A 27,241-nucleotide genomic window follows, 5' to 3' on the forward strand; every position below is an offset into this window, starting at 1 on the left:
CTGGACTCTCGAAGTTCGGTGGTAAACCATCTGGCTTTCTTGGCACGGGTATTGTTGTTTTTCTTGAGGGGGGCTATGGTGTTGGTGCTTTCTGAGATCCATCTATGCAGGGTTCGGGCTGCGGTGTTGGGGTCGTCGTTTTCCGCGATGGTTGGGGTGGAGTTGTTGAGTGAGGAGGTGAGCATGTCGTCGGTGATTTTGGTCGAGTTTCTTTGTGGAAGCAGGTGCTGGTGTCTGTGGATGGTGGGTGTTCTGAAGGTGAAGTGGACTCAACGATGGTTTGTCCATGGGAGTTCGGTGGTGTGGCTGAAGGTGATGGAGTTTCCTGTAGTGAAGAGGGGGTCGAGGGTGTGTCCTGCTGAGTGCGTGGGCTCGGTCACGATCTGGCAGAGTCCAATGTTGTGGAGGTTGTCCAGGAGGCATGTGGTGTTGGGGTCCAGTTGATTGTCGAGGTGCAGCCGGCACTTTACAAACAGGTGGATCTAATTGAATTGAATGGGGTTGGGTCAACAAGGGTGTGAAGTGGTCAGAGATGTGGCTAAAAAAAGAATATTTCACCCCCAGTCAAATGCATGCAAAATAAAAAGCACACACCTTCAATGTAAGATACTCACAAGTTAGAATAATTGAAGGGAACTGCTCTCTTTTATAGCACAAAGGCTCTATTGGCTAATGAGATCAAACCAGACAGTCACAGAACTGAATCCTGGTTGGCACAGTGGGAATAGTGCTGGGTATGTATAGTATTTTGAGGTCCTAGCCTACTACTGAACGCACTGTGAATATGCAAGTCACCCTGAAGTCTCGCATGGCTCATCAATTAAAGTCATACATGGCTCCCAAGCAGCCTTTAGATTTGCTGACCAACACATTGCATGTTTCTTTCAGGGAGCGGGGCAACCTGGCAAGAAGGCTTGTTTCCGATTTGGCTATCTGCCTCCCTCTTGGTTCCACAGTACAGGGGGCACCGTCCATTCCCTTCTCACGGTCAGTGCTATCCATCCAGGAACGATTGGGAACATTGCTTGTTACAGATTCCACCCACTTTGAGAAGTAACAGTAAAAGTGCTTACTACTAAGGAATGAAACTCTCTTCAAAACAGCAAACATTTCTTTGATGGTTTGCTGCTTCCGAAGAAGGTTTGTTGTGTATCTAGTGAGTACTTAGACACATATGACGTAAGTGGTCAAAACAGATTACAGAAACTATATTTCAAGAGGTGGAAATCTATCTCTGCTGTCAGCTGGGACACTAGAAAACATGTATTTCTTATTATTTGGCCAATTTATGAAGTGCACTGCCACCTAACAGGTATCCTGGCACTCTAGCACTCAATGGTGGGAGAGAGAGAGGATACCATACAGGTGACACTACTCAGCCGTATAGCACCGGGTTAAAAAATCCTAAAACATCCTTTAGCATTTTGGAAAAAGCCATGTATGAATAATTTTAATGCCTAGAAGATTTATATTGTTACACTGAACTTAAAATCACTTGGGAAATACATATAGGGCTTTTTTTGATTTACCATTCTTTTGGACTTTGGGCCTGATTTAGATTTCAGTGGATGGGTTACTCCATCAGACCTATCACATGTGCTGAAATATAAATCTGATAATATCCTATAGGATTTATATGTCGGTGGATGGGCTTTCTGTCATAGTTGTGATTGAGTAACAAGTCCACCGGGATATAAATCAGACTCTTTGTCACTCATGTTTCTGACTTTTGAGGCATCTCCGTATGCCTGCTTATTAACAAAGCTGCCCCTTTTGTCTATGCAACGAACCCATGCAATCCCTCAAAATACATCTCTGTGCCTCACGTCACATACCAATTCAAGTGGTTGAGGTTAGATGCCAGCCTGGGATCCCCGGCTGAAGTGATGATGGATCTCTGCATGGAAGATGGCTTGAATTTCAAATCAACCAGCGTCTCTTGAATCTTTTCCCAAATCCGTGGCACCCCAAAGAAGACAGTAGGTCGCACCTCCTTCAGCGTGTCCACCAGGGAGCCCTGCAAGTTATGGAAGCAGAATGTTAAGAGTCTGGAGTATCAGAGGATCTTTCCATTTATTGGATGCCCTCACCTTTGTAGGCTTATAACTTGAATCCTATTTAGAGATAATATGATGCATGGCTAGAGATGCTCTTATCTAACACTTGTTGTTTGGCCAGGGGAAATGAGCTCACATTCTGTGAGCTGGGATGCACATCAATTAAAGCAAAAATGGAGGAATGTTGCACTGAGAAATATAATCACTAAAATAAATGTGACATTTTATGTGATGCCCCGGCAGCAGCAGATTACAGGATCCTATTTATGAGGCCACGTAAAGCTACTATGTATGGCTTTGTATTGCCTCATAGATAGAGTAAGGCAATGCAGTGCTAATCGCTATGTCGCCTTACTCTGCACTCGGGAGGCATTCCATGGCCGTTCCGGTGGGTTTTCCCATGCAACACCCACGGATATTGACTATTTGACAGAGTGTGTAATTTTGGGGACGCAACAAAACCTTGCACCTCCTGAGGTGAGGCGTAACATGTAGAAATAACTTTATTTCTCGTTGTTCTTGCCTCTTTCTATGTGTGCTGCATTTTGCCGCACACACAGAAAGAGGAAAACACCTCATAGTATTCTTTGTAGGAAGATGCCCATAAGTTTAGCGGTGTTGTCCCACTCCTGTATGGCCAAACTCGTAATCAAGCCCTAAGTCTCTGATAATAGAAGGTAGCCCCAAGATGTCTGTCATGAGAGAAGGATGCAGTACCTGACATACCCCTTTGGTGCTGGCAGATTGCCCACAAGATCAGGCTCTTTCTTTGTGAACCCAGCATGTCATCAGCCAATGTCCCTAACAACAGAGAACCGAGTCAGCTCGGCTGCATTGAAAATGCACACTTCTCTGCTCCAGAGAGTTGAAAATGCCATTTCACAGGCTTCCCCCAAAAAAGAAACCCTTGATTCATGATAAGGAGTGAGAATAATCTCCTTGGAAAACATACCTTTATTTGGGTATATGGAAACACTCTATGCCTAACCTAAGACAATCCACAGTATATGAGCTAAAAGCACACTCTCATAATACTTGAAGCATAATCAGCACATTGGATTGCTGCCATGCGAATACATGCAATGACGCGAACAGCATTGGTAAATAATGATGGAGGTTGGGCTATTTTCAAATGGTGAGCTGGTGCATAATAAGAGGGGCAGCTACAAATAACATGTAAAAACACATCACCCTCAAAATGATAGTTAGCATTATTAGTGAATGGAATGTAAGCAAAAGCACAGCTATAAGTGTGTGCACAGTGATAAATTAAGCAAGGCAAAAAGCCATATGCTTAATTTTACTATGCGGCAGGATGCTAAACCAGGTGCATAAGCTGGTTTAACAAGCATTTATAATGCAATAGGACTCGCATTTGTGGGAGTAAGAGCTACTGGAGTGGTAAATGACAAAGGGGCATATCAGCAAGGGCTGGCGATAATTATCGCTCAGCGCTCTTAGCGTGAGGATAATTGTCGCCGGCCAACTCTGAATTTTATTGCAGAGATAGCGTGCTATCAGCAACGCTTATCTCCGAAGCGATAAAATTCAGAGTGCAAGCTCCCAACTGTGCGATTATCTCTGGAAATCCAGTGATAATCACACAACATTTGGTGATAGCTTGCTGATAGGGCCTCACATACTTAGCCTTGATATCCACCTTCCATAGATATCATGACTAAGTCAGTTTCAAAGCAGGCATAAGGAAAGTAGCGATAACAGAGGTTATTGCTACTTTTCTTGTCGCTATGCTGCTTTGCATGAGGCTTGATGACAGGAGAAATGTCGCTTTGCCTCTCAGCGCTGGGAGGCCTTTTGGTAGCCATGCGCTTCATAAAAGCTTTTTCATTTTCATTTCATTTTCATTAGAGATGCAAAGCTGGGTGTTAAGGGAAATGGTGATAAGGCACGGTTTCACGCGATAGCGTGATGTTAAAAAGAACCACACTTCAGTAGATTAATCCAAGAGAAGATTTCATTATATAACATCACCAACAGTCTCCTCCAGTCGCCTCTAACTCCTCCAGGCTCCAATGCTCCTCTGACACACAGAGAAGCATCAAGAGAAGGAATGCAGGAAGAATGGAACACTAAGTATGTCACAGTGCAAGCCATATAAACAAGTGTCATGCACATTACAACACATCCCCTATACCAAAAAAGAATATAAGGATAAAACCTGTAAGGAAAAATTATACTCTAAAATAGAAACATATAAGCAAGGTTACAAAACAGGATTTAAACATAGCCTCTGAAACGTACAGGAGCACAATGAGTTTTCTGAGGAAACCTCCTTGAAAGAACTTCACCTTGACAAGATGAGGAAAAAGAAGGTGAAGTACAATCAAGACTAGATGAAAATGGAGATTTAACATCAGAAAATTTAACCAGCCTAGACATGCTCCATTTACAACAATTATGCATGGTAACCACATTCTTGTATATGCAAGTGATCATGAAAGGACCCATAAATTCAGTGATACCCTTCTTGGAAAATCAGGGTTTTTTCCACAAGAACCCATTCTCCAACGCTCCACAATTTGTCTCTTGTAGAGTTCTTCAAATCATAACGTTCTTTATATTTTTGTTGATAAGAATGAATTCTACCATCCACATCCCCCTTATCCAAAGAGACAACAGTTTGAGGAGGAAGCCATGCAGGGCATCAATTTAGAACAAGCTTGTCTTCCTCGCAACAAAAAAAATGGGAAAGATTTTGAAACATAATTAATTGTGGTGCGATGAGCCCACCAAGTATCTCTCAACACCTCCTTAAGTGGAATCTTCATTTCAAGAGCTCTCTGAACACACCCCTTCACCACACGATTCATACGCTGCGCAAGACCGTTGGCTTGAGGTGCATGCAGTGCAGTTTTAAGATGTAATATGCCATGGTCTTTCAAAAAGGTCTCCATCTCAGTGGAGACAAATTGTACACCATTATCCGTTATGATGCACTTAGGAATTCCTTCACTCACAAACTCATCCCACAAAAAATCAACCACCACTTTAATGCTAATGGAACCCACACATTTGGTAGAAACCCACTTAGACGTCTAGTCCACAAGAAGAATTACAAATCTTTCAGACGGCAGTAACAAACCTAATTTAGACCAAGGTTGATTAGGAATACTAAATGGTGGCATTGGAGCCTTACTAACCACCTTAGACTTGTCATTAACGGAACACTGATAACAGTCCTTGACCACACATTCAACTTCACCATCCATATTAGGCCACCAATATCTCTCTCCTAGGCGTGATTTAGTAAGGCTCCTGCCCTATGTCCATCATGGGCAAGATTGATCAACTGTGATCTCATCAACAAAGGAGGAATTAACCTTTCACCTCTCATCAGGACATCATCAATTATGGTCAACTCATCCCTTACACACCAAAAAGGCAAAAGATCAGAGTCAATACCTCTGCTACTATCAGGCCAACCATTAATAACCAAATTCTTCACCAAGGGAAAAATCCGATCACCGGATTGAGCACTAACCCATTCATCCAGAGAAATAGCACTTTCACTCACCCACGAAACAATGACACAATCAACCTCCAAATGTTCAGTTTGATCTTGTAGTGGTAATCTCGAAAGACAATCAGCTGCCTTATTCAAAGACCCAGGTAAATATTGCACTTGGAAATTAAACTCCTTCAATCCTTCACTCCAACGTTTAAGTCTTGGGGTTAATCTTTCACTCTCCATACAAGAAAACACTTGTACCCGGGGTCTATCATCTGATTTTACTATAAACGGAATACCCCAAAGATAAAACTTGAAGTGTTTGACTGCCCAAACAATAGCAAGAGCTTCTCTCTCTATTCACGAATATTGTACTTCAGCTTTCTTCAAGGCTCTTGAAGCAAACGCTACTACTATTTCTTCACCATTATCATACTGAGAAAGAACAGCTCCCAATCCAGACAGACTTGCATCCGTAGTTAAAAAGGTTTTCTTTTTCGTATCAAAATGACCCAAACTAGGCAAACGGCTGATTGTCCTCTTAACAACTAAGTTGCGCATTGGTATCCAAGACGGCAGCGTGAATGAGAAGAGGGATCCCCGGGACACAGCGGACAAGGTAAGTGCTTTTTATTTACTTTTCTTTTAGTATTTACACAAATTAGGTATATAGGGGAGGAGGGCAGGTGGCGCGTAGTGGGGCTACGCGAAGTGCATAGGTGGGCGTAGTTTCTCACCCATATTGCGTCGCTTCGCGTAGCCTCACTACGCATACTACGCCCACCGTTAATTTTTACCTACTATATTGTGTCCACTCGATATTTTGTCCATTCTATATTTTTACTTTGATATTATGTCCATTCTATATTTTTGCTTCGATATTATGTATAGTTACCGTATGCAGGGAGGGTGGTATATTATACTCAGCATTATTTACTGAACGCGAGCCTCTAATGTTGGGTTGTTTGAGCATTCAGTGCCGGCTCCAGTGTGTTTATCATTATGAACATCTTTGGATTGACTGGAGAGGTTTGTAGGGGTGGAGGCTGACTGTAACTTGGGGAGATTCCAACATTCAGGGTGCGAGCTCTTGAAGTTAAATAGTTAAAGAGACAAGCTAATGAGCAAAGGCAGATGATTAGACACACACAAATTACACAACATATTTCTATTAACTACTACACACAATAGATACTTATACTTCTGGTACCTTCAGGGCATCCTTATCTGCAAAGTAGGTGGTCCCTCCGATGCATATCGGTAGCCAGATGTCGAAATATTGTCCAGCCACATGGCTCAGTGGAAGGTAACTGATAAAAATGTCGCTTTCTTGCAGGCCAGAATATTTGCTAAACATTTTCGTCCCCCATGTGACCTAGAAGCACAAAGCCAAGGAGAAGGAAAAATTGAACAAATTAAGATTTTACAGGAACAAAACTCCTATACTGGCAAAAATATTGTTTAGCTGTGCTGACGCGAAGCAACTAAGCATAGTATCAGCAGGCAGCTGCTTGGAATGGCGAGAAAACCTCACATCCACACATCTCTCTCTCTCTCTCTCTCTCTCTCTATGTCTCTCTGTCTGTCTCTCTCTCTCTGTCTGTCTCTCTCCCTGTCGCTCTCTCTATCTCTCTCTTTCTCTCTCCCCCTCTCTTGGTCTCTGTCTCTGTTTCTCTCTCTCTCTCTGTCACTCTCTCTCTCTCACTTCTCTCTTTCTCTCTCTCCCCCCTCTCTCTGTCTTCCTCTCTCCCTCTCTCTGTCTCTCTCTCTCCCTCTCTCCCATCTCTCACTCCCCCCCTTTTCTCTCTCTATCTCTCTCTGTTACTCTCTCCTTTGCTATCATGGCATCCCAAACTCATAATTACCAAGAGAGAAGACAAAGAAACAGAAAAAACAATTGTGTGAAAACATAGGAATGGTACAAACAGGAAGCTGAAGATGGTCAATGTTGGGACTGGAATTTCCCCCATATCGTGTACCTGTGTGACCCCCTGCCCTGAGTGCTTGACTGCTTGTGTCTGGTATCCTAATTTGATTTTTGGTTCCTGCGTCATTGTAATGCAGTGTGTGCACTGATGCCTAGGCATGTCCCTGACTGTAGGAGGTCCTGGATGTGTCATGTGGCCTGGAGGGGAGCACCAAGCATGTCCTCATTGACTGACAGCGGCTGCGTTCCCTGTCACAGGTTTCACATCTATAGAATTGGTGGCAGTGTACCGCGCTTTACGGATCCAGACCGTGACCGGACCTTTCCTCTGTTGCTCCAGAGTGGAGGCCTACTGGCCCACTCCGTAACAATCAACATTTACGCACTTACCTAGTCCCTAACACTAACATCTTGAGTGCATATTGTGTGTTAATGCATGAAGCGTGCATGGTATATGCATGCAATGTAAATAATTCAGAGTAATGGGGCTCAGTGAAATCTACTTTAAATAGCCCTGACGTGGCTTCTCACAAGATGGAGGTGATAGTTTTGTCCAAGGCATTGCAAGTTTACTGCACACATTCCTGACTCTGAAGGAAGGGGCCCTAGACACTGAATCATGAGGAGTAGATGCAGGGCTTCTCTAGATATATTCAGTAGGACATTTTACTTTGCAAGGAGCTGAGGATGATTTCCTGAACACTGCCATTTGGTTGATGGGATAAGTGTGGGGAGGGTCACATGAGCAAGGCGAGGAGTCCTTGAGGTGACCTGCCAGTTTGACTATCTCTGATTACTCCTTCAGTGGAATGAGACAATCAGGTGCAGAAACCTCACACCCATTTCTGTCTCTAGTATGGGTGCTCCTGGTTGGAGACTATCCCTGCTGTGAGAAGTATCATTCTACACAAAGGTTGTGTCTGGAGGACAGCCTGGAAAGGACACTTGAAAGGAGATCCACCCTAAATCGGTTCTTCATTTTCAAAAAGTGGAAACCCATCTCCTGGTGGTAGTTAGTCCCATAAAAATTGGACAGAACCCACGTGTTGTTCCTGTTCCAAGTCCTCTGTGGTCAAGGAGGTGTGCGCTTTGCTGAGTACTCAGGGGACTGCTGTGCCACTACAGCATGTGTCTGCCTAGCAGCCAGTCTTCTTTATGCGATAGAACATCACCGGAGGTCTGAGTCTCTGGCTGGAGGAGCTGTTTCTTTCTTCTGAAGAGCCTGGAAGCCTGCCTACCTTCTTAGAAAGGGAGAAGCCTGACAACCATGCAGTATGAAAATCTTCAAGAAGTGCAGCCATGATGTCTGTAGGGTTCCCATATGGAAGGACTGCTGGAGTGAGAGCGTTGGACCCAAGCATCAAAGGGCCCTCAGTCTTTCTGTACAGCTTAATGGCTGGAAACGCAACTCTATGAATGCAGTTGCCAAGACGCAGTCCAGGCTTGACTCTGTGTTGGAAATGGCCTGTGCATGGCAGCAACCGCCATCTTTAATTGAACTGTGCATGATCGCATTTACCCAAGTTGTGATCAACTTGTATGAAGCCACAACGCCCTGAAGCTATTAGGCTGTGTGTGGCTGCGACTGACAAAGATTGTTGCCAGCTCATGCAGGGCTACAGTAACCAGTGTGACTAGCATTTGTTGGGGCTGGAACCGTTGAAGTTGGACCTGGCCCTTGCGGGGCTACAGCAATCAAACGCATGACAAGGCAGAAGAGGGCTGTATCTCCTAACGTGTCACCGAACTTCTCTGAGGATGTGCTGACCCATGCATGAGCAAGAACTTAGTACAGAGACGACAACTGTTGATCCAGTTGGGACTGGGCTTTGCTAGCTCTGATGTCTCCTGCTGCCAATGAGACAGGAGCCAGTGCCCTGCTGTGTGTGTCCCCAGAGCATGAGGCAGGAGAGGAGAAGAGCTGACGGTCATCAGGAGTGTGAGGCCATGCATACACTCAAGATAGGGTAAGAGATTAAAGTAGGACCTGTCCATATATTGTTTGCGGTTGAATCAAATATACCTGAGCTACATTCATACTACCGTATTCCCTCACAGAAAGCGGACTACCCTGGAGAGAACCAGGGAGACAGCCTGAATGGCGGAGAGTAGGGGAGAAGGGAAGGCCCAGGACTGACCTCGGCAGCACCTGTTTTTTGTGATTTGTAATTGTAGTTTTTCATTCAAGTGTCTCTTTAAAATATATATTTTATAAATGTTAAGGTCTGGTCTAGAAATTCTCTTTTTGCATTGGTGATGGATTGTTAAGCTTTGAGCTTGAGCACCCCTTCTCTAGCTCCCTAAGAAGTCTGTGACCGCTCACCATTGCTACCACTGAAAGCTATGAACTGAAAGGGTTGTCCTTGCCCCAGTTTGCAGAGTCATTGACCTAAAACCACCGGCTTAGGCCCAGTAACCTCTGCTTGCCCTGTGGTCTCTCAAATGAGTTCTGACAATCAAAACCTCTTCATGTTGGTACAATCTATGCAACTCTTATTCCAAACTCTGACCACCACCTTGACCCTTTACACATTATCACCTTATTCGATTTACAATCTCCACTCCTACCTCTTTCTTAAGACACTCAGGACAATTCTTCACAAGGTCCTACAGCTTTAGTCACATACAGACTCCTTCCATCACAAACATCACATGCCTTTCACCTAGCTGGTCGACCACCTGGTGGCCTGCCACGTTCGGAGTCTCCCCTAAACCAGTTCCTAGCGTCAGAAATCTTGGTGTGATTTTTGATGAGAACCTGAACTTTATGGCCCACGCCAACAAAATAGCAGCCACTGCTCACCATAAACTTAGGCTGATTAGGAAAATCATGCCGTTCCTACCAATTGCAGCAGGTAAAACACTGGTAAGCTCTCTAGTGTTGGCCTCTCTAGATTACTGCAATGGCCTATTTATTAACACCCAAGCCAGAATGACAAATAAAATGCAGACAATCCAGAACGTTGCAGCCCGCCTCCTGTCAGGAACACCTAAGTTCATGCCTATCTCTGAGACCATGCGAAATCTCCACTGGCTCAAGATCCGGAATAGGATCAAATTCAAAACACTCTGCATAGTGTATAAAGCACTGCACAACCTTGGCCCACATTTCCTTAAATCTCACCTTAGGTTCCATTCAGCCACAAGATCGCCCCGATCTAACAATCAAAAACTTCTGCTGATACCACGTACCAAAACAGTCACTTGGGGTGATAGACGCTTCTTGGTGGCTGCTCCCAGACTGTGGAACTCTTTGCCAGTTGCCATTAGAGAAAGCACGTCCTTGATGCAATTTCGTAGAAAAATAAAGACCTGGCTGTTTGGTCAAGAATAGCAGCTGACTTAGTCCCTGGGAACTCACTCACAGTATCTAGCGCCGAGACGCCTACGGGCATTTGTTCGCGCTGTATAAATTGCAAAAATAAATAAATAAATAAAATAAATAAATAAACACATGTACCAGATAAGTAGTGATGTCACTGTCAATTTGATGGCCACAGGTGGGAGAAAGACACCCCTTGAAGGCCTTCAACGGTATCTGTTAGGTGTCTGTAGCTCCTAGCCATGCTCCGCTAACAGCCCCTATGTCTGACTCACTCCAACCCTAACTTGATATGCTCCATGAAGGGTCAATGAAGTCTTTCTTCTCTTCTTGGTATAATCAAGGTGTTTCATGGACAGTCTTGTTAATGTGTTCTCCAACAAATTGATGTAATGGTTTATTGTGGGTCTTTTGATGTCGTGGTCAAGAACCTTGTCATATAGTTTCAAGGTGCTTTCTTGGAAGCCATAGTACAACAAAGCATATACAGGTTGCCCCCACTTTTTGCTGGTGTTTCACTGCTTTTCGACTTTAGTCTGGCTGGGGCCCTGCTATCCAGGACCTCAGCCTAGCTGCTTCCTGTCTAAATTGATTGCATGTACTATAGGTACACTCCAGTTTGGTTACTGGGGTACCCTTGTGAGCCGCTAGTATATGGTACATTAGGTACTAAGGGCATAGGTACCCCAGAGACCTACCAGGGGATGCAGCATGTATTATGACACCCCTCGAAAGCCTTCCAAAATCACACCACAGGACTGCTACTGCAGCCTGGGTAAGGTGGTGCATGCACCCCTTACTAAGATACAGGTTGCCTATATCTACCTTTAATCACTACGCATTTAAACCTATGAGTCACCCCTATCCTGAAGGCAGGGTGCTTGGTTTTGTGTGAGAGGGTGCTCATGCATGAGCCGGGCCCCACTGTAGCCTTCAGAACCTATTTTCTGGGTCTGTTCTGTGATGCAGCCAGACCATATACTCTTAAGTGCATTATAACCTTGCGGTAAGTGCTAACCTTCGAATGGCTGCACAGAAACATGTTGTGTTTGGTGTCAAACACTTTGGAATCCTACCCCACACCGCCGGTCCTGGTAGCGGGGTAGAATTCCACCCTTCTAGAGGGAGAGACATGTACACACCGGTCTGCCCGGTAACAATTTAAAAAAGAACCCTGACATCACAAAATGGATACTGCAGCCACAGACACGAGTCTGGTCTCCTGCTGCTAACCGAAACTCCGGCAGGGAAGCCCAGAGCAATAGGTAACCACCTCCCAAACAGGCCTTAGTGGATTAGGGCTGGGTGGGTGCACTCCAGTAGTGCTTTAAAGTCTGCACTGGGGGCACATTTGGTGTCCCTGTGCATAGCCCAGTTCAAACCAGTTGCAGGGGCTACCAGCCCCTGCTCTGGCACGAAACTGTACAAAGGAAATCAGTGTAGACACCCCTCTTTCCAAACCTTTCCATAGGTGGGTCCCCAGAGTTAGTCCAACCCTTTTCTTAGGTATAAATTAGGAACCCCTGGCAATAGGGGTTGAGATATCCCTGGACGAAACTCCTCAACTGAATCCTGGAACTTCACCGCTTTATTCAAGACTAGAGGACTGAAGAAATCTTTCTTGGGGTCAAGGAGTGACTCCCCTGCTTGGTAGGCACCAAGAAAACATTTGCCGGTCTGCATCTCCGAAGCTCCTGACAGACTCTGAAGTACCTGCAGCCCAGGAAGAGGTTTTCCAGACTTCTCAGAGGCCGACCCGAGTCCCCAGCAAAGCTGAGACCGGCAGCCCTCGTGAGTGACATGGAACCATAACTCCTGGACACCGTGCACATTTGCTAGTGCATTGACTTCTCAATATCTCTTAAAGTTGTGCTTTGGGTTACTTATAGCCCAAGCCCCGAGCACCATCTGCACCGAAGATGGTGGGCCTACATTCCACAACAGTGGATTGCGGGCGCGAGAGTTACAGTTAGTACAACTAACTATAACGGAGGGATTTCAATGGTTTTCTATGAGTGAAATGTTCAGCTAACTATAACACCCCTAAATCCTATTTTTTTCTGTGAATATATATATATACTCACATATAGGGACCTCTCTCGGTCTCTTGTGTGTCACTCACATTTTGCTTCTGCTCAGTACACCATATGGGACAGTGGGTCCGCCCGCTTAAGTCACTGGTTAGTTTCATTTTGAGCGACTGCATTTTGCTCTTTCACAATGAGAACAATCACACACAAGCTAGTTACCTTCAGTGACAGTGTTTTTGTTTTTAGTTTATAATTACTTTAGTGTTGCCTTTGTGTTTAGAACCTAATGTGATAGCAGGATGCTTCTGATGCATATCCCATCTTTATCAGATCCCCTTTAATGACGATGCCACTGTAAATTCATTTTGAAGCATTTTACTTTTCTGACTGCTGCTATTTCACAGCATATTATTTGAAACTGTTCTGTATAAAGTTAGCCTCTTTTTAGATGTTTTCTCTCCTCTTTACTTTCTTTCTACTTTCTTTCTCTTTTCTTTCCCTCTTTCTTGCTTTCCTTCCTTTTTTGTTTGTTTGTTTCTTTTTTACTTTGTTTGTTTAGTTGTTTCTCTCATTCTTTTCTTCTTTCGTAGTTTCCTTTTAGTTTATTTTATTTTCTTTCCTTCTCTTTCTTTCTTTCCTTCTTTCCTTCTTTCCTTCTTTCCTTATTTCCTTCTTTCCTTCTTTCCTTCTTTCTTTCCTTCTTTCTTTCTCAAAGGCAAGAAGCAAATGCCAGATTGATTGACTTTTTTTCGGTCGGTGCTAGCCAAGACCTTTTGATTTTACTACGATTGTGTATATAACATAGTGTCCTTCAGTGCCAGCTTGTATCTTGGTAATGTGTGTTTTATTGAGATACAAGAACATCTTTTGCCTGCAGCAAATGCTTTTTTTAGATTGACAAATGCCTGCCAGCTTCTCAAACAATAACACTTTGCAAAAACCATGACACAGCAAAGCCAGATTTGCCAAAAGGCTGGCGGACAATGCCACACGCATTGGCGTTGCCAATGCTTTCTTTTTCAGTGCAGCCCCAGTGTTGCTGAGATACAGGGGCTGGAATAGAAAAAAAACTGTTGCCATTCTGAAAATGCATGGATGGAGGTCTGCTATCACTCACAGGTCTCCACTAGTTGCCCATTGTTCAAAAGGTTTCAGAAACACAATCCTGAATACTGCCTCGTTAACATTATTGAGACAGGATTCTGAGAATCTTATTGATTGGACTTTTCCAATGTGTCTGAGTCACATTTTTCACAATGTATAATTACGTTTTATTTGCAAAGAAGTTGTGCAAAAACACCAACTATTTCATCACACAACTATTAGTACCTTGGGAACTGTGAGAAAAGAAAGGGGTTAAAAAAGGGTAACAGCTGTAAGTATAACTCCTGTGACACATTTGGACAGACAACCAAGGAATATCATAAGTGAGACTCTTGGATTCACCAACTAAATGGGACTGTAGGTTCTTGGTCTGCACTGAAAAGCTTACTTTGTCAAACTTCTGGATAGATGTAGACCTGCAGCACATTCTAGTTCAAGGAAGGTAGTGTGGGGGTGAATCTTGATAAAGTAGGACCAAGATATCACAATTCCACTAACGCCTATCAATGGCTTAAATCCTTCCTGTCCAACCGGACCCAGAGGGTGCAGGTAGGTGCTCAGGTTTCGACCTCCGGCTCCCTGACTTGTGGTGTTCCGCAGGGCTCGGCGTTATCCCCTTTGCTCTTCAATTTATACCTACAACCGCTGGTGGAGAATCTGGCCCAACTGGACTGCCAGGTCTTCAATTACGCAGACGACACCCAGCTTCTTGTACGGATTAACTACTCCAGTCTAGCTCAGGAACACATATAAGAGGTATTACGTTTTACAGTGAGCTGGATGACTGACAACTCACTTAAAATAAATCCAGATAAGACAGAAATTCTGGTTGTCCCACATACCAATAGCCCATGGTGTGATCTGTTTTGGCCACGAGAGCTGGGAGTCGCCCCTAACCCCAGTCCCAGTGGTAAAAAGTTGTTGAACTGTCAATGAATAACCAAGTGTCTGCAGTGGTTGGTACCTGTACAGGGCTTATGAGGTGCTTATGGAAACTTGTTCCCCTCCTCTCTACAGCTTTTCTACAGGCAATTGCATCTGCTACAATAATGTCCAGATTGGATTATGGGAACGCCCTTTATATTGGACTTCCTTGGAAACTGACGAGAAGACTGCAGGTTGTGCAGAACGATGCGGCACGCCTTATCTTTGATTTACCAAGACGGGCCCACGCTTCTCCACTGCTCGCAAAACTACACTGGCTCCCTATTAGGCAGCGAGCAGTTTTCAAGGGTATCTGCATTGCCCACAAGGCCATTTATGGTCAAGCCCTGTCCTACATCAAGGACCGTCTGACAAATTACATCCCTGCCCGGACTCTCCGTTCTTCTGTAGCCTGTCGCCTGGTCACCCCACGCTTCCACTCCACCCTTAAAGGGGGCAGAGCCTTTTCCACCATGATACCACAGCTCTGGAACAACTGACCCGAATCCCTGCGCAGGGAACCAGCCCTCCTTCCTTTTAGGAAAAAACTCACGACCATCTTGTTTTTGGAGGGACTGACCATGAAATAACTCGCTCACATCAGCTCATATGCACTGCTTGTTGTGAAACTTCCCCCTAGAAGCGCGAAGAGACCTGATGGTGAACCGGCGCTATATAAAAATTACTTAACATAACATAACATAACAGTGTGACTATCCATATCAAAATATCTTAGATTGCAAAACAGAAGTGAAATAATGGAAATAAATGATAGAGAATACACAAGCTCAATACAAAATTGAAACAGTAATGTAACACAATGTGGTTGTAATCCCGGTCCCTGAAGTGCCACACAATATACAGGCGTAAAACCAAAATGATGCTATCCACAAATTGTAAATATTTCATATCTATGATAGAACCCGTGCAATATCACCAGACATGCTCTGATGTTTCATAGCCCTCACTGTTCAGTTCTAACCCTTAATTGATCTAGTGATGCAAGCTTAGGGTTGTAGTCACTATACCAGCATCAGTGGAAAGAAAGTATACCTACTGAATTAGAAAACTTACCAAGTGCTCCAATTGAGGAAGGCATGGTCACATTTGTCATAAATACCATCTCAATCCACTTAGACTTAGCATCCGCGAAGCATCAACAGCTACATATCTCTCTTGTTCAGGCAAATATGAAAAGGATCCAATAAAATCTAAGTAGCTATTTTCCCACAAGTGTTTGGCATTACAACAAGCTGATCACAATCTAACGTCCCTAAATCAATCCTCAATTGTTTTTCCACCTGCCTACAGACTCCTCACCCCAAAATCCATCTCTTTACTTGGCCATTCATTATAGGCCACCAAAATTCCTCCTTAAGTCTTTTTTCATGGTCTTTCCCAAATGTCCTTCATAAGCAAAAGCTATTATCCTGACTCTTACCTCAATAGGAGGTACACATCTGTCATCTCTCATTTTCACTTTATCATCACATAATGACATTTCTTCAGTGACCTTAACATAAAGTCAGGCACCAACAGGAAGCACACTCTCACTCATTAATGTTCCCTTAACGAGTTTAACCACAGTTTGCAGGGCCTTCTTCCATGGCCACAATCCAGTCCTCCTTGGATATGTTTCTAACTCTTCAATGGCATCATTCACACTTGCCACTACTTAATCAGTTTCAAGGTCACTCTCTTCCCCTGCAACATCTGCCAACTGAGACAAACAGACAGTGACTCAGTTCTTCCATTATGAAACATTCAATTTTTTTTCACTTTTGTCAGCAACAACTGTGAAGCTTCGGTTTTGTGGGTTAAGCCCTTTACAAACCAGGAATAATATTCCACTGTCCCCATGAAAGATCAAAGGTTGTTGCTATCATTTGGTAGCGTAGTATTAACAATGGGATTTACCGAATTTAACAAAATGAGGCATCACCGAGGCCCCGGTCTTACTCAACCTGCCAGCGACCTTCAACACAGTGTACCACATCTTCTGGTGGACCATTTAAAGGCTTCAGGATTGTGAGGTTTGGCTCTTGATTGGGTTACCTCCTTCCTGAAGGACCGCTCCCAGTCTGTCTGTCTGACCTCGTTCATCTCATCCAGAGTCCTCCTAGACTGTGAAGGCTCTCATGGCTCCTCCCCCACTCTCCCTACCTTTACAATTTGTATATACGTCCTTTAGTCCATTCATTAAGAAACAGAAACTGTGAGGTATACAACTACACCTATGCAGCTGCTGTCCAGGAGCAACAATACTCCTGAATCAATCAAAACCTTCCAACCCTCAATGTTGTTCATACACGACTGGATGAATAGTAACCACCTCATTCTTAATTTGGATAAAACCAAAATTGTCATCACCAAAAGCAAGATAGACTATTGGATCGCATCATTATGGCACCCCGTGCAGGGAATCCATACCCACCCCAAAATCAGAGGAGTGATTGGACTCCTCCTGGACTGTCAGTAAATTAGCCGGGCTGCTCTTTTCTGGACAATTTTGGTACTGTGAATGAGGCATTTAGGTAAGTCAATGTATAATGATTTTGCATCATCAATACTAGAGACAACTAGCGCGATGACTGCATTACATTACATTTAGCCTACACATAACTCCTGCTCTGGATATTAGGCACCCTAAGTATTCCACCTCTCTTAAAATATTAACCTACATTTTTCCTTGAAAAGGGTAAGCCCAGAGCTGAACCTTTTACTGAAAACCCACTGAGGCATTTTGCTGTGTTGCAACAGAGTTTCCATTGAGTAAGATATCATCCTGAAAAAAGATAACATTCTTAATCCTTGCCAGGACATTTTATGTACGTCTTTGGAAAACAATTGCCATCTATACTAATACAAATGCCAGCTTAGTAAATGTGTGCATACCCTCAGTTCTATTAAATGCAGTCAATGCTTTGGAATCCGGTTGAAGTGTTATCTGTTGGTAAGTCATTATCAGGTCCAGTGTCTAGAAATACTCACCATCAGACAGCATCAAAATCATCTTGTTGGTAGTGACAATCAGCCTGTAATGATTTTTTCATTATGGCTGGAAAGGTCCACACAGAATTTAAGGAACCATCTGATTTTTTGGGTGATAACCATAGGAGATATCCACTCTGAATGCCTCTGCAGCAGAGGTCTTCAAACCAACATAAAGGTTGAAGTCCTTTTCTGCGGTTGGTTATATCAATGTAGTCAATGTTGTCCAAGAGGTGGTGTTTTGCTTTATCGAATCTTCCCAGAGTCAAAGGTTTGTGTTGTCTTTCTACTAGACTCTTAAGGGAAATGGTCTGTGGTACATAAACACTTGTTTAAGAAAGTTACAATAGTGCTGTTCAGTTCTTTCTACAGTATCTCACTGGCAGTGCTCTCCTGAGGAAGCTTCAACAGGCTAGGCAAGGAATACACAGAAAGCATGTGGAGATATCGCTTTCAGCTCACCGAATAGAAGTTCATAGGATCGTCCACTGCCTAGGCCTCGCCCAGAGTGGACGCCATGAAAAATAAGGTTATGAGATTAGTTATTAGACTAAATTACTATTAACAGGAGGATGATGTTTGGCTAGTACATGATCCCATGACTAGAGCATGCTCTGGGCTGCTTCACTCAAAGGAAGTGATTTTCTATGCTGGATCTAAAGATGTTTACTAAATAGCCACTCATTTCAGACCTTTCTACTGCATATGTCCTGTCACATGAAAATGTTTTTTAAATGTTGAACCCATTGCAATGTATTTCTTATTAACACATGATACGGGATACAACGTTTACCACGCAATTTTTACAACGCAGTACCATTACCACGCAACTTTTACAACGCATAAACTTTTACAACGCATACCATTACCACGCAGGATTTTACAACGCATATACTTTTACAACGCATACCATTACAACGTAAGTATTGGTAAGTATATAATTATTTTTTAAATGATATATGTTTGGGTTTTTGGGTAAAGGGGTATTTTTAGGGTTCAGGGTCAGTTTTCAGTTTTTGGGAAAAGGGGTATTTTTAGGGTTCAGGGTCAGTTTTTAGTTTTTGGGTAAAGGGGTATTTTTAGGGTTCAGGGTCAGTTTTCAGTTTTTGGGTAAAGGGGTATTTTTAGGGTTCAGGGTCAGTTTTCAGTTTTTGGGTAAAGGGGTATTTTTAGGGTACAGGGTCAGTTTTCAGTTTTTGGGTAAAGGGGTATTTTTAGGGTTCAGGGTCAGTTTTCAGTTTTTGGGTAAAGGGGTATTTTTAAGGTTCAGGGTCAGTTTTTAGTTTTTGGGTAAAGGGGTATTTTTAGGGTTCAGGGTCAGTTTTGGGTTTTTGGGGTACAGGGGTATTTTTAGGGTACAGGGTCAGTTTTCAGTTTTTGGGTAAAGGGTATTTTTAGGTTTCAGGGTCAGTTTTGGGTTTTTGGGGTACAGGGGTATTTTTGATAAATTAAATTAAATTACATTTAAAATAAATTAATTAAATTAAAAAAAATTAAATTACATTATATTAAAATATTTTTAATTAATTTAAATAAAAAAATTATTATATACTTACCAATACTTACGTTGTAATGGTATGCGTTGTAAAGGTATATGCGTTGTAAAATCCTGTGTGGTAATGGTATGCGTTGTAAAAGTTTATGCGTTGTAAAACTTTCGTTGTAATGGTATGCGTGGTAAAAGTATGCGTTGTAACGTCATACATCCCATGATACATCATACATTTATTTCAATTACAACTGCTTCTTTACATGTAAAGTGTTATGTATTTCCCATTTAGTAAAATTATTTCTTGACTGAACATATCAGTCCATTTTGATAGTTGATAGTTCAGGGATCTGAACAGCTATTTTGGTGGAAAATATATAGTAATAAATGTGAGAGAGTACACAATGTCTTGTGCATTTAATTCACCTTTGTTAACATTACAATAGTTTACATTAACTGGCCCAGGGCAAGTCATTCTGCATTGATACTCACATTGTCATGGCTCAGCATCACACCCTTTGGTGTACCAGTTGTCCCTGAGGTGTAGATCAGAGTACAGCACTGATTTACATGCTGGGAAGTGATGATGTCATCCAGTTCAGAATCTGGAATGTCTGATCCCAGCTGCATGAACTCCGTCCACTGCAGACAGAAGTAAGAGTCAAAACATCAGAAAAGGGCAAGCCATATGCCAGTAATGTCCACAAGACTAAATGTAAAACAGATGCAGGAAAGCTATAAATAGGGGGTCTAATTTATAAGGAATTGGAGTAGGGCAGCGCCGCAAGTCTTGTTGCTGCGCTGCCCTACGCCAATTCGAAATGGCAGCAATGCACTGTATTTACAAGATACTGTGCATTCCTGTTCTTTCAGCCAGTGCCAGCACTCAATTTGCAGCCGAGCGTCAGCGCAGGCACTCTTGCACCATGGTGCAAGGGTGCCTCCGTTGCAGGCAGGTTTGTTTATATGCAGGAAGGGAAATCTTCCTGCACAAAAACATTCATACCAGGCGTTTTTCTCTTTCTATGTGTGCTGTAGAACGCAGCACACATTGGAAAGAGGAAAAAACAAGGAGAAATTAACATATGTCTCCTTGTTACTCCTCACCTTGGGAGCGTACAGATTTGACTTTTCCCTCGGTGTACATCACTTTGTAAATCTGGTGCAGCATCAAATTCCATGGGTGTTGCATAGGAAACCCCACCGCAACGCCCATGGAACACCTCCTTGAGGCAGAGTAAGGCAAGACAGCGACCTGCGCTGCTTTGTCTTACTCCATATCAATGAGACCATGCAAAACCATGCAGGGTGGCTTAGCGTCACCTCCTAGATATGATTGAGAGGCTTGTGCTGCCGCATCAACAAAAAGTTATTTTTCGGCTTTGCAAGTCTCTCATAAATAACCCGAGGGATATTTAGAGGGTCGCAAACAGGAGTTCAAATAATTACCATTTGAGCTGTCAGAAGGGGGAGCAAAGCAAAAGATAATCACTGGAAAAAAGGAAAAAACACAGTGAGAAATCAAAGAGAATGTGTGCAAGAAACAATGACTTTGGGACAATGATCTGAGACCATATATACAAACTAAATACGCATTAGGAATTGTGACTATGCCGCCTCACTCTGCATTAGCAGGGTGGCACCCCAGTAATTGTTATCGATATGTCCTAGTGACGGGCCTGGTTTTAACCTCTTTGATGCTCATGACGGCTCCCGGCCGTCATGAGTCACGGTGGGCGTGTGCTGATGACGGCCAGGAGCCGTAATGACCACGTTCAGCACTGTGGCGGAATTTGCGCCGCAATGATGAGGTTAAGCTGGAACTATCAGTTCACCTGCCCTTTAGTGAGAGTCCATTCTAAGATGGCCACAAAACACAAACTTCATTCTAGGATGGCCACCAAACACAAACTTCATTCTAAGATGGCCATCAAACACAAACTTCATTCCAAGATGGCCACCAAAAACAAACTTCATTCCTATAGGGTCACTACACACAAACTGCATTCCAAGATGGCCACCAAACACAAACTTCATTCCTATGGAGTCACCAAACACAAACTTCATCCAAGATAACCATCAAACACAAACTTCATTCGTACAGGGTCACCAAACACAAACTTGATTCCTATAGGGTCACCACATACAAACTTCATTCCAAGATGGCCACCAAACACAAACTTCATTAGGGTCACCAAACACAATCTTCATTCCAAGATGGCCACCGAATACAACCTTCATTCCTAGAGAGTCACCAAACACAAACTTCGTTCCAAGATGGCCACCAAATATGAAAAGCATTTCAGCATGTCCAGCCTTTTCCTGTTCTGTGTCCTTCCCATTCAATTCAATTGGATCCTAAACTGGGACAAGCCTCTTCCTGTCGGGTGATTCCTGTTCTAGGGCCAGTCCCTTCCTGTCCAGTAGATATTGCTCAGTCAGTATATAATGGACCTCTAGTCAGCATACTGCTGCATCACAGCTTCTCTAGCTTCATCCTGCTGTTGGAGTCCTTACTCCTGCTCCAGCACTTTTCCAGGCCAAGTCTTCCCTAGATTCAAAACTCCAGCTTTGAGCCTTTTCCCTATGGTGATAACAGGTGCTGCATACCGGAGACCATTCACCCTGTAACCTGTGATGCACTGGGGGCAGACAGCCTGGCTTCTGGAAGAGGCTACCCTTTCCATAGAGGCTCTGAGAAAGAAGTGAATGACCAAACACTAAATCCCACCCTTGGCAGTCCTTGCCGCCGAGTGGTGTGAATAAAAGCTGCCGTAGGTGTATTTTGGCTCACTTTGTGCACACTATTGACATCTGTTAGGCGCAAGTTATGCTGGTTATGCAGTAGAGTGCACTGAATTTGTATTTTCAGGTAGGAGGTGGTTGCTTGGTTGATTCAAGAATGGACTGCTGGGTGCAGCAGTGTAGAGCTTCCAGGCACTTGATGCGGATGCTGAGAAAAGGAGCTGCAGACGAAGTGTTTGTGGGTCTGCTCAAACAGAGGACCCCAGCCACCGTGCCTGGGGTGGCTGCCATATACATTCCCTGGGATGGATCAGTAGCAGATCCAGTCTTTGACTGACAGGCGAGAAAGTAAATGTAGAACTTTTTGTGCCTCAATGCTTGAAAATATACTATGACAATGCCAAGGCGCATGCATGAATGCATGCCCTTACATTTTATCAATCAGTTGCTATTTCAATTTTGTACGTCTTGAAGTCCACTAAAGCACAAGTTTTATTGCATATCTTCACACATTTTAAACAAGTTCTCGTTTTGTTATTCCATGTTGTACACCGCACATTTTAGGTGAACCCATGGATTTGTTCCGTCAAGGCCTTCTCCTATCCGTCCCCGGAGAAGAGCCCGGCAGCTGTCCCTGAGAGCCTAACACGAGGTTTCACAAGCATCACGAGCCATGCTCCCATTCACTCGCACTGAGATAAAAATGTTGAAGTGTACAAACGACTAGATCAATGGACCTTAGCATCGCATGCTGCAACCAATCAATGGTGAAGCGCTGTTCCGTTGAACAGGCAAGTGCCTTGCTTATTTTGAGTGTTTGGTGGCTGTTTTTGTATTAAACAAGAGTGCTACTCTAAACGCCCCCCCACCCCAGTTTGTGTTTTCTTGTACAGAACCTGTTGCATTGTGTGCCGGGAAACATCCCCAAGCAACCGCAAATCTTGCACTGGGCCACCCCCCACACGAGGACCCCAGGCTTAGAGGTAAGGGGGTGATTTCTGCAGGGGGGCTGGGGTGGAATGTGGCCCAGCACAGGCCCTGGGGATTCGGCCGGACAGTGGTATCACCATATTTAGATGAAGTTTAACTGCATTTAGTGTATTTTGCTTGGATGGCATGCATTGTTCTGAATTGTCTTCAATGTATTAACATATACAGAATACGTGTTGCCTGGGCAGGAGGCTACTAGCATTCAGACTGGCCGGGTAGATGTCAATGGGTTGAGTCCGGAGACAAAGATTGTGTGCAAATCCATGGCTTACAGCGAGCGGGCTCTACAAATAGTAATGATAAATGGAAGAAAGGCAGGAGTTCCAGGGCCTGATAAAAAGGCCACTGAAGGGTAAATGTGTGTGAGAAAGAGCAAGCGGTGGGTGTTCGCAGGGTGATAAAGTCCAGAGAATTAGAGTGAGTTTGCAAAAAACGTTATTTTTATTTATTTTACGATATAGAAGCTTTAGAATTCAGTCAATGAGTTTCGGTCTCTCATGGAGAACTTAATCAGGGCTCGTAGGGGCAATGACCCTCACAAAAAAGATACAGGAGTATAAGTGAAGGGTTCGGTAATAAATTGATACCGTGATGTGGTCTGTAAAGAGGCGTAGTCAAGGCAGGCGTCTAGATCAGGCAAGTGTCCGTGAGTACAAAATAGTAGAGTTGTAAGGTACTGCTCCCGATCAGCTTACAATGGGAGCTGTGTAGCTCAGAAAGTAGAGCCAAATGTCGGTCTCTGAATCTGTATGATGAAAAATGGTCGTAGAAATAGAGCGATCCTCCAGATCGTCACTCAGAATGTTGGATCGGTGATTATAAGACCTTATTTGGCCGTGGGGGATTCCCCTTCTGACCCCATAGTTACTGCCTGGAGGTCCTGTTATTTGTGGCCCCTGTTACCAATTGGGGAAGGCTACGGGCACACATAGCCTCTGTAATTTGCTCTGTGGTTCTGCGGCCAGGGTCGCCCATGTGAACACGGAAGTACATGGGTACTACAATGTTGGAGTATTGTAGATAGAGTGGGGTAAGTGCTATGGTAACTGCGTTCGAGTGCAGAGGCTGGGGCATTTGGAGGGTGGTACACTAAGGTGTCTGAGAGGGAGAGGTATGGAGAGATCTGGAGGGAAATGACCAGATCCCTCATAGGTGTCTATACCATCGAAGTTCGTAATGGTACAGCTAAAAATGGAGAACTTTAGGATGGCGACCCCATCGTCCATTCCAGCAACACGATCAGTGTGAGCAATTGACTGGCCTTCTGCGATGGCCAGGGCGATGTCTGGGGCTGAGTAGGTGTTAAGCCAGGTTTCAGTCAGGAAGAGGATTTCCCAGTAATAGTCATTCAACAGGTCCCAAATGGGAGTTTTATGTTTGGAGAGGGATCTTACGTTGATTAGGCCGATATAAATATCATTGAGGCAGAGGTGAGGAGCTCTTTACATCCTTGTACATCCTTGTACCGAGACTGCACCCTGGGGCTCAAGGTGCTCCCAGGGGATACACAGGGAGAGGGCAAATTAGACTAACAAATTGGGCAGAAGATTGAATTACTGACCTGCTGGGCGTCAAACAGCAGGGCCCTATCCTCTCACCACAGCGCCTAGCAGCACCTTCCACACATAAAAAATGACATGAGATGGAGTAGTGTGTACAATAGGAAAGGATATGCCGCAAGGATCAGGGCGGACAGCAAACACGGTATACTTACTATAGTGTAGTCTTTGAGGTTGGATACGAGAGAAAAAGGAAGCATGGCTGGCACTGGACGAGTTCCAGATGCAGATGGGTGCAGACGGGCTTGCCTTTGGTGTGCCAAAAGACTTTCCCTGAAGACTTGTTTCTGTTGCCGGAACAAGCCTCTGAGAGTGAAAATCCGTATTGGATCGAGCAGAAGTGTACAAAGGATCTCTGGAGTGTTGGGAGAAAGCATGTGTGAGTGTGTGTAGTTGTATCAACATTCCTACTCCTCAACCTTGAATGGTTGTATCATGGAGCTACTCAATGCTGCTGGTGTTGGCCTTTTTATCCTTCTGTGGCCCAAATTCATACCAATCCTGTGTCATCTGCTGGTCCATAATGCTGGGAATTGGATCCAGACCAAGCCTGCTGACCAGCCTCCCCATTGGGGCCCAGTGTTCACCTTCAACTCGATTTTCTCCAAAGGTCTAGGTGTGAGTCATACTCTTAAGTATTGGTAATAGTCTATATGTTTCCTGGTGTTATACAGTTCCTATAAATTTAATAAGGCTGTGTATTAGGTCAACAGAACTTTACAATATAGAGGCTTAGTCTACTCATATCAGTAAATGTTAGTTCGGCTAGCTCACAGCACCACATATAAACTCTAAATCTCTAGTTTATTGAAAAGGTTTAATCCTTGTAAATAAAATGTGAACTGCAGTTACCAAACAGCTGAAACATATTAGTGTTATAAGCATTATTAGAATGGTGAAAAACACAAACAATTCAACCATGTAAATTGTTTCTGATATTACTCCTATCTATCAATACTACTTCTACTCTAATATTGGAAGTATCCTTCTGCCAGAACTAGTTGGAATAATCTAACCCATACTTTGGTATAATTTCTCAGGGAGCCGGCATCAGTGCATTAACGAATGCAGGCTGTCTGAATGTAGAAGACTGCACACATCTCTGCTTGTGCAGTTATCTTATGTCTTAGGATGAACGTTGGGCCTAATCTCATTCACAGCTCTCTGCAGCATTCATGATAACTTCAGTGTGAAGTCCCTCTCACTAACTTCAACATGGGCACAGTTTAAATAATAAAACAGCAGTATTATCACATTCTGCTAGAGACACAGAATAACAATATTACTTAGACTGAAGGGATAAAGTCATCTCCTATGAACACATACTAAATAGGGACATCACGTTCTGATATGTGTGTTCCTGGTACTAACAGGACAGACTAAAGAAGAACAAACAGCCTGATTCATGAAGCTAAATTGCACTCGCAAAGGGCAAGATTCTCAGAATCTTGCCTTTTGCGAGTGCAATTTTGGCATTTGGGATTCACAATCCCAAATGCAAAAATCGCTAATGAAGAATTAGCTAATATGCGAGAATTAGCATTTAAGGAATCTCTATTAGAGATTCCTTAAATGCTATTCATGACACTTTCAAAAATTGCGATTTTGCTAATTTGGGCCGCTATTTACCGAGAGGTCAAACCTCTCGGTAAATAGCAAAAACTCAGAAAAATGCTTTTAAAAGCATTTTTCTAAGTTGCATGTTGCACACACACATGTCCTTTGGACATGTGTGTGCGCAACACCTGTTCAAATGTGCATTTTAGGGGTGCTACAGGGTGTCCTTTGGACACCCCTGGCACCCTTAAAATCGCTATCTTATTTGCGAGTAGTAAATTGCTACTCGCAAATAAGGGATACTCCCCATTCATTCCTATGGGCCTTTTGGCCCATAGGAATGAATGGGGAGTTATTCCTTTTTTTGCGAGTAGGAAATTTCTACTCGCAAATAGAGAACATGTAGGAATCGCTATTTATTTAGCAATTCCTACATGAATACCGTTTTGCGTGTCCTCAATAGCGAGTCGCTATGATTCGCTATTAGGGCCACGCAAAACGGCCCGTACATGAATCAGGCTGAAAGTCTGCTAAATATAAATATATGCATGGCACATTCTCGTATTAATGAGAAACATATGCAAACCACCATCATAAAAAGATTCTCAGTTAAAAACAATAACTAAAATGAACACTATCTTTTATAGTCCTCATAAACCCTATGACACTGGGTAGGTTGAAGCTTATCCCTGTGCAAGAGAACATACTGGTACAGTTGCAAAGCACTTACTTATAGACTTTATTCCACATTTTGGAATCTCAAGTAACTTTTTGAGTGACCAGCGAAAATACTTCATTTAATCTGTAGTGCAGTAGGTTTGTAAAGCATTAGGAAAAGGTCAACATTTTCACTGTGCCTACCAAAATGTATGGATTTTAGCAGTACAGGCTCCAACCATTTGAGGGCAAAGCTCTGTACAGTTAATCATGCAACTGCATTGCTTATTTTGAGTGCTTGCTGGCTATTTTTCCTCTAAACATGTGCTAGATTCCCACTCTCTTTTTAGTAATCGAGTCATCGAGAAGACAGTCAACAAGCAGCTGGCCGCCTTCCTCGAGACAAATGGATCCCTCGAC

The 27,241-nt window shown here is 43.5% G+C and overlaps 1 protein-coding gene across 2 annotated transcripts in view; it reads right to left on the reverse strand.

Moving 5' to 3' along the window:
• Positions 1-27,241, reverse strand: part of LOC144817692 (long-chain-fatty-acid--CoA ligase ACSBG2-like) — a 237,172-nt gene that overhangs the window by 72,290 nt on the left and 137,641 nt on the right. For both annotated transcript variants that reach the window (XM_078674440.1, XM_078674439.1), the window contains exons 6-8: positions 19,806-19,955; positions 6,737-6,901; positions 1,836-2,017 (exon numbers count right to left, since the gene is read on the reverse strand). In XM_078674440.1, coding sequence (XP_078530566.1) covers positions 1,836-2,017; positions 6,737-6,901; positions 19,806-19,955 — 497 coding nt within the window. The remainder of the gene's footprint in view (positions 1-1,835; positions 2,018-6,736; positions 6,902-19,805; positions 19,956-27,241) is intronic.

The sequence above is a fragment of the Lissotriton helveticus genome, chromosome 2_1, assembly GCF_964261635.1.
Source record: "Lissotriton helveticus chromosome 2_1, aLisHel1.1, whole genome shotgun sequence".
NCBI lineage: Eukaryota > Metazoa > Chordata > Amphibia > Caudata > Salamandridae > Lissotriton > Lissotriton helveticus.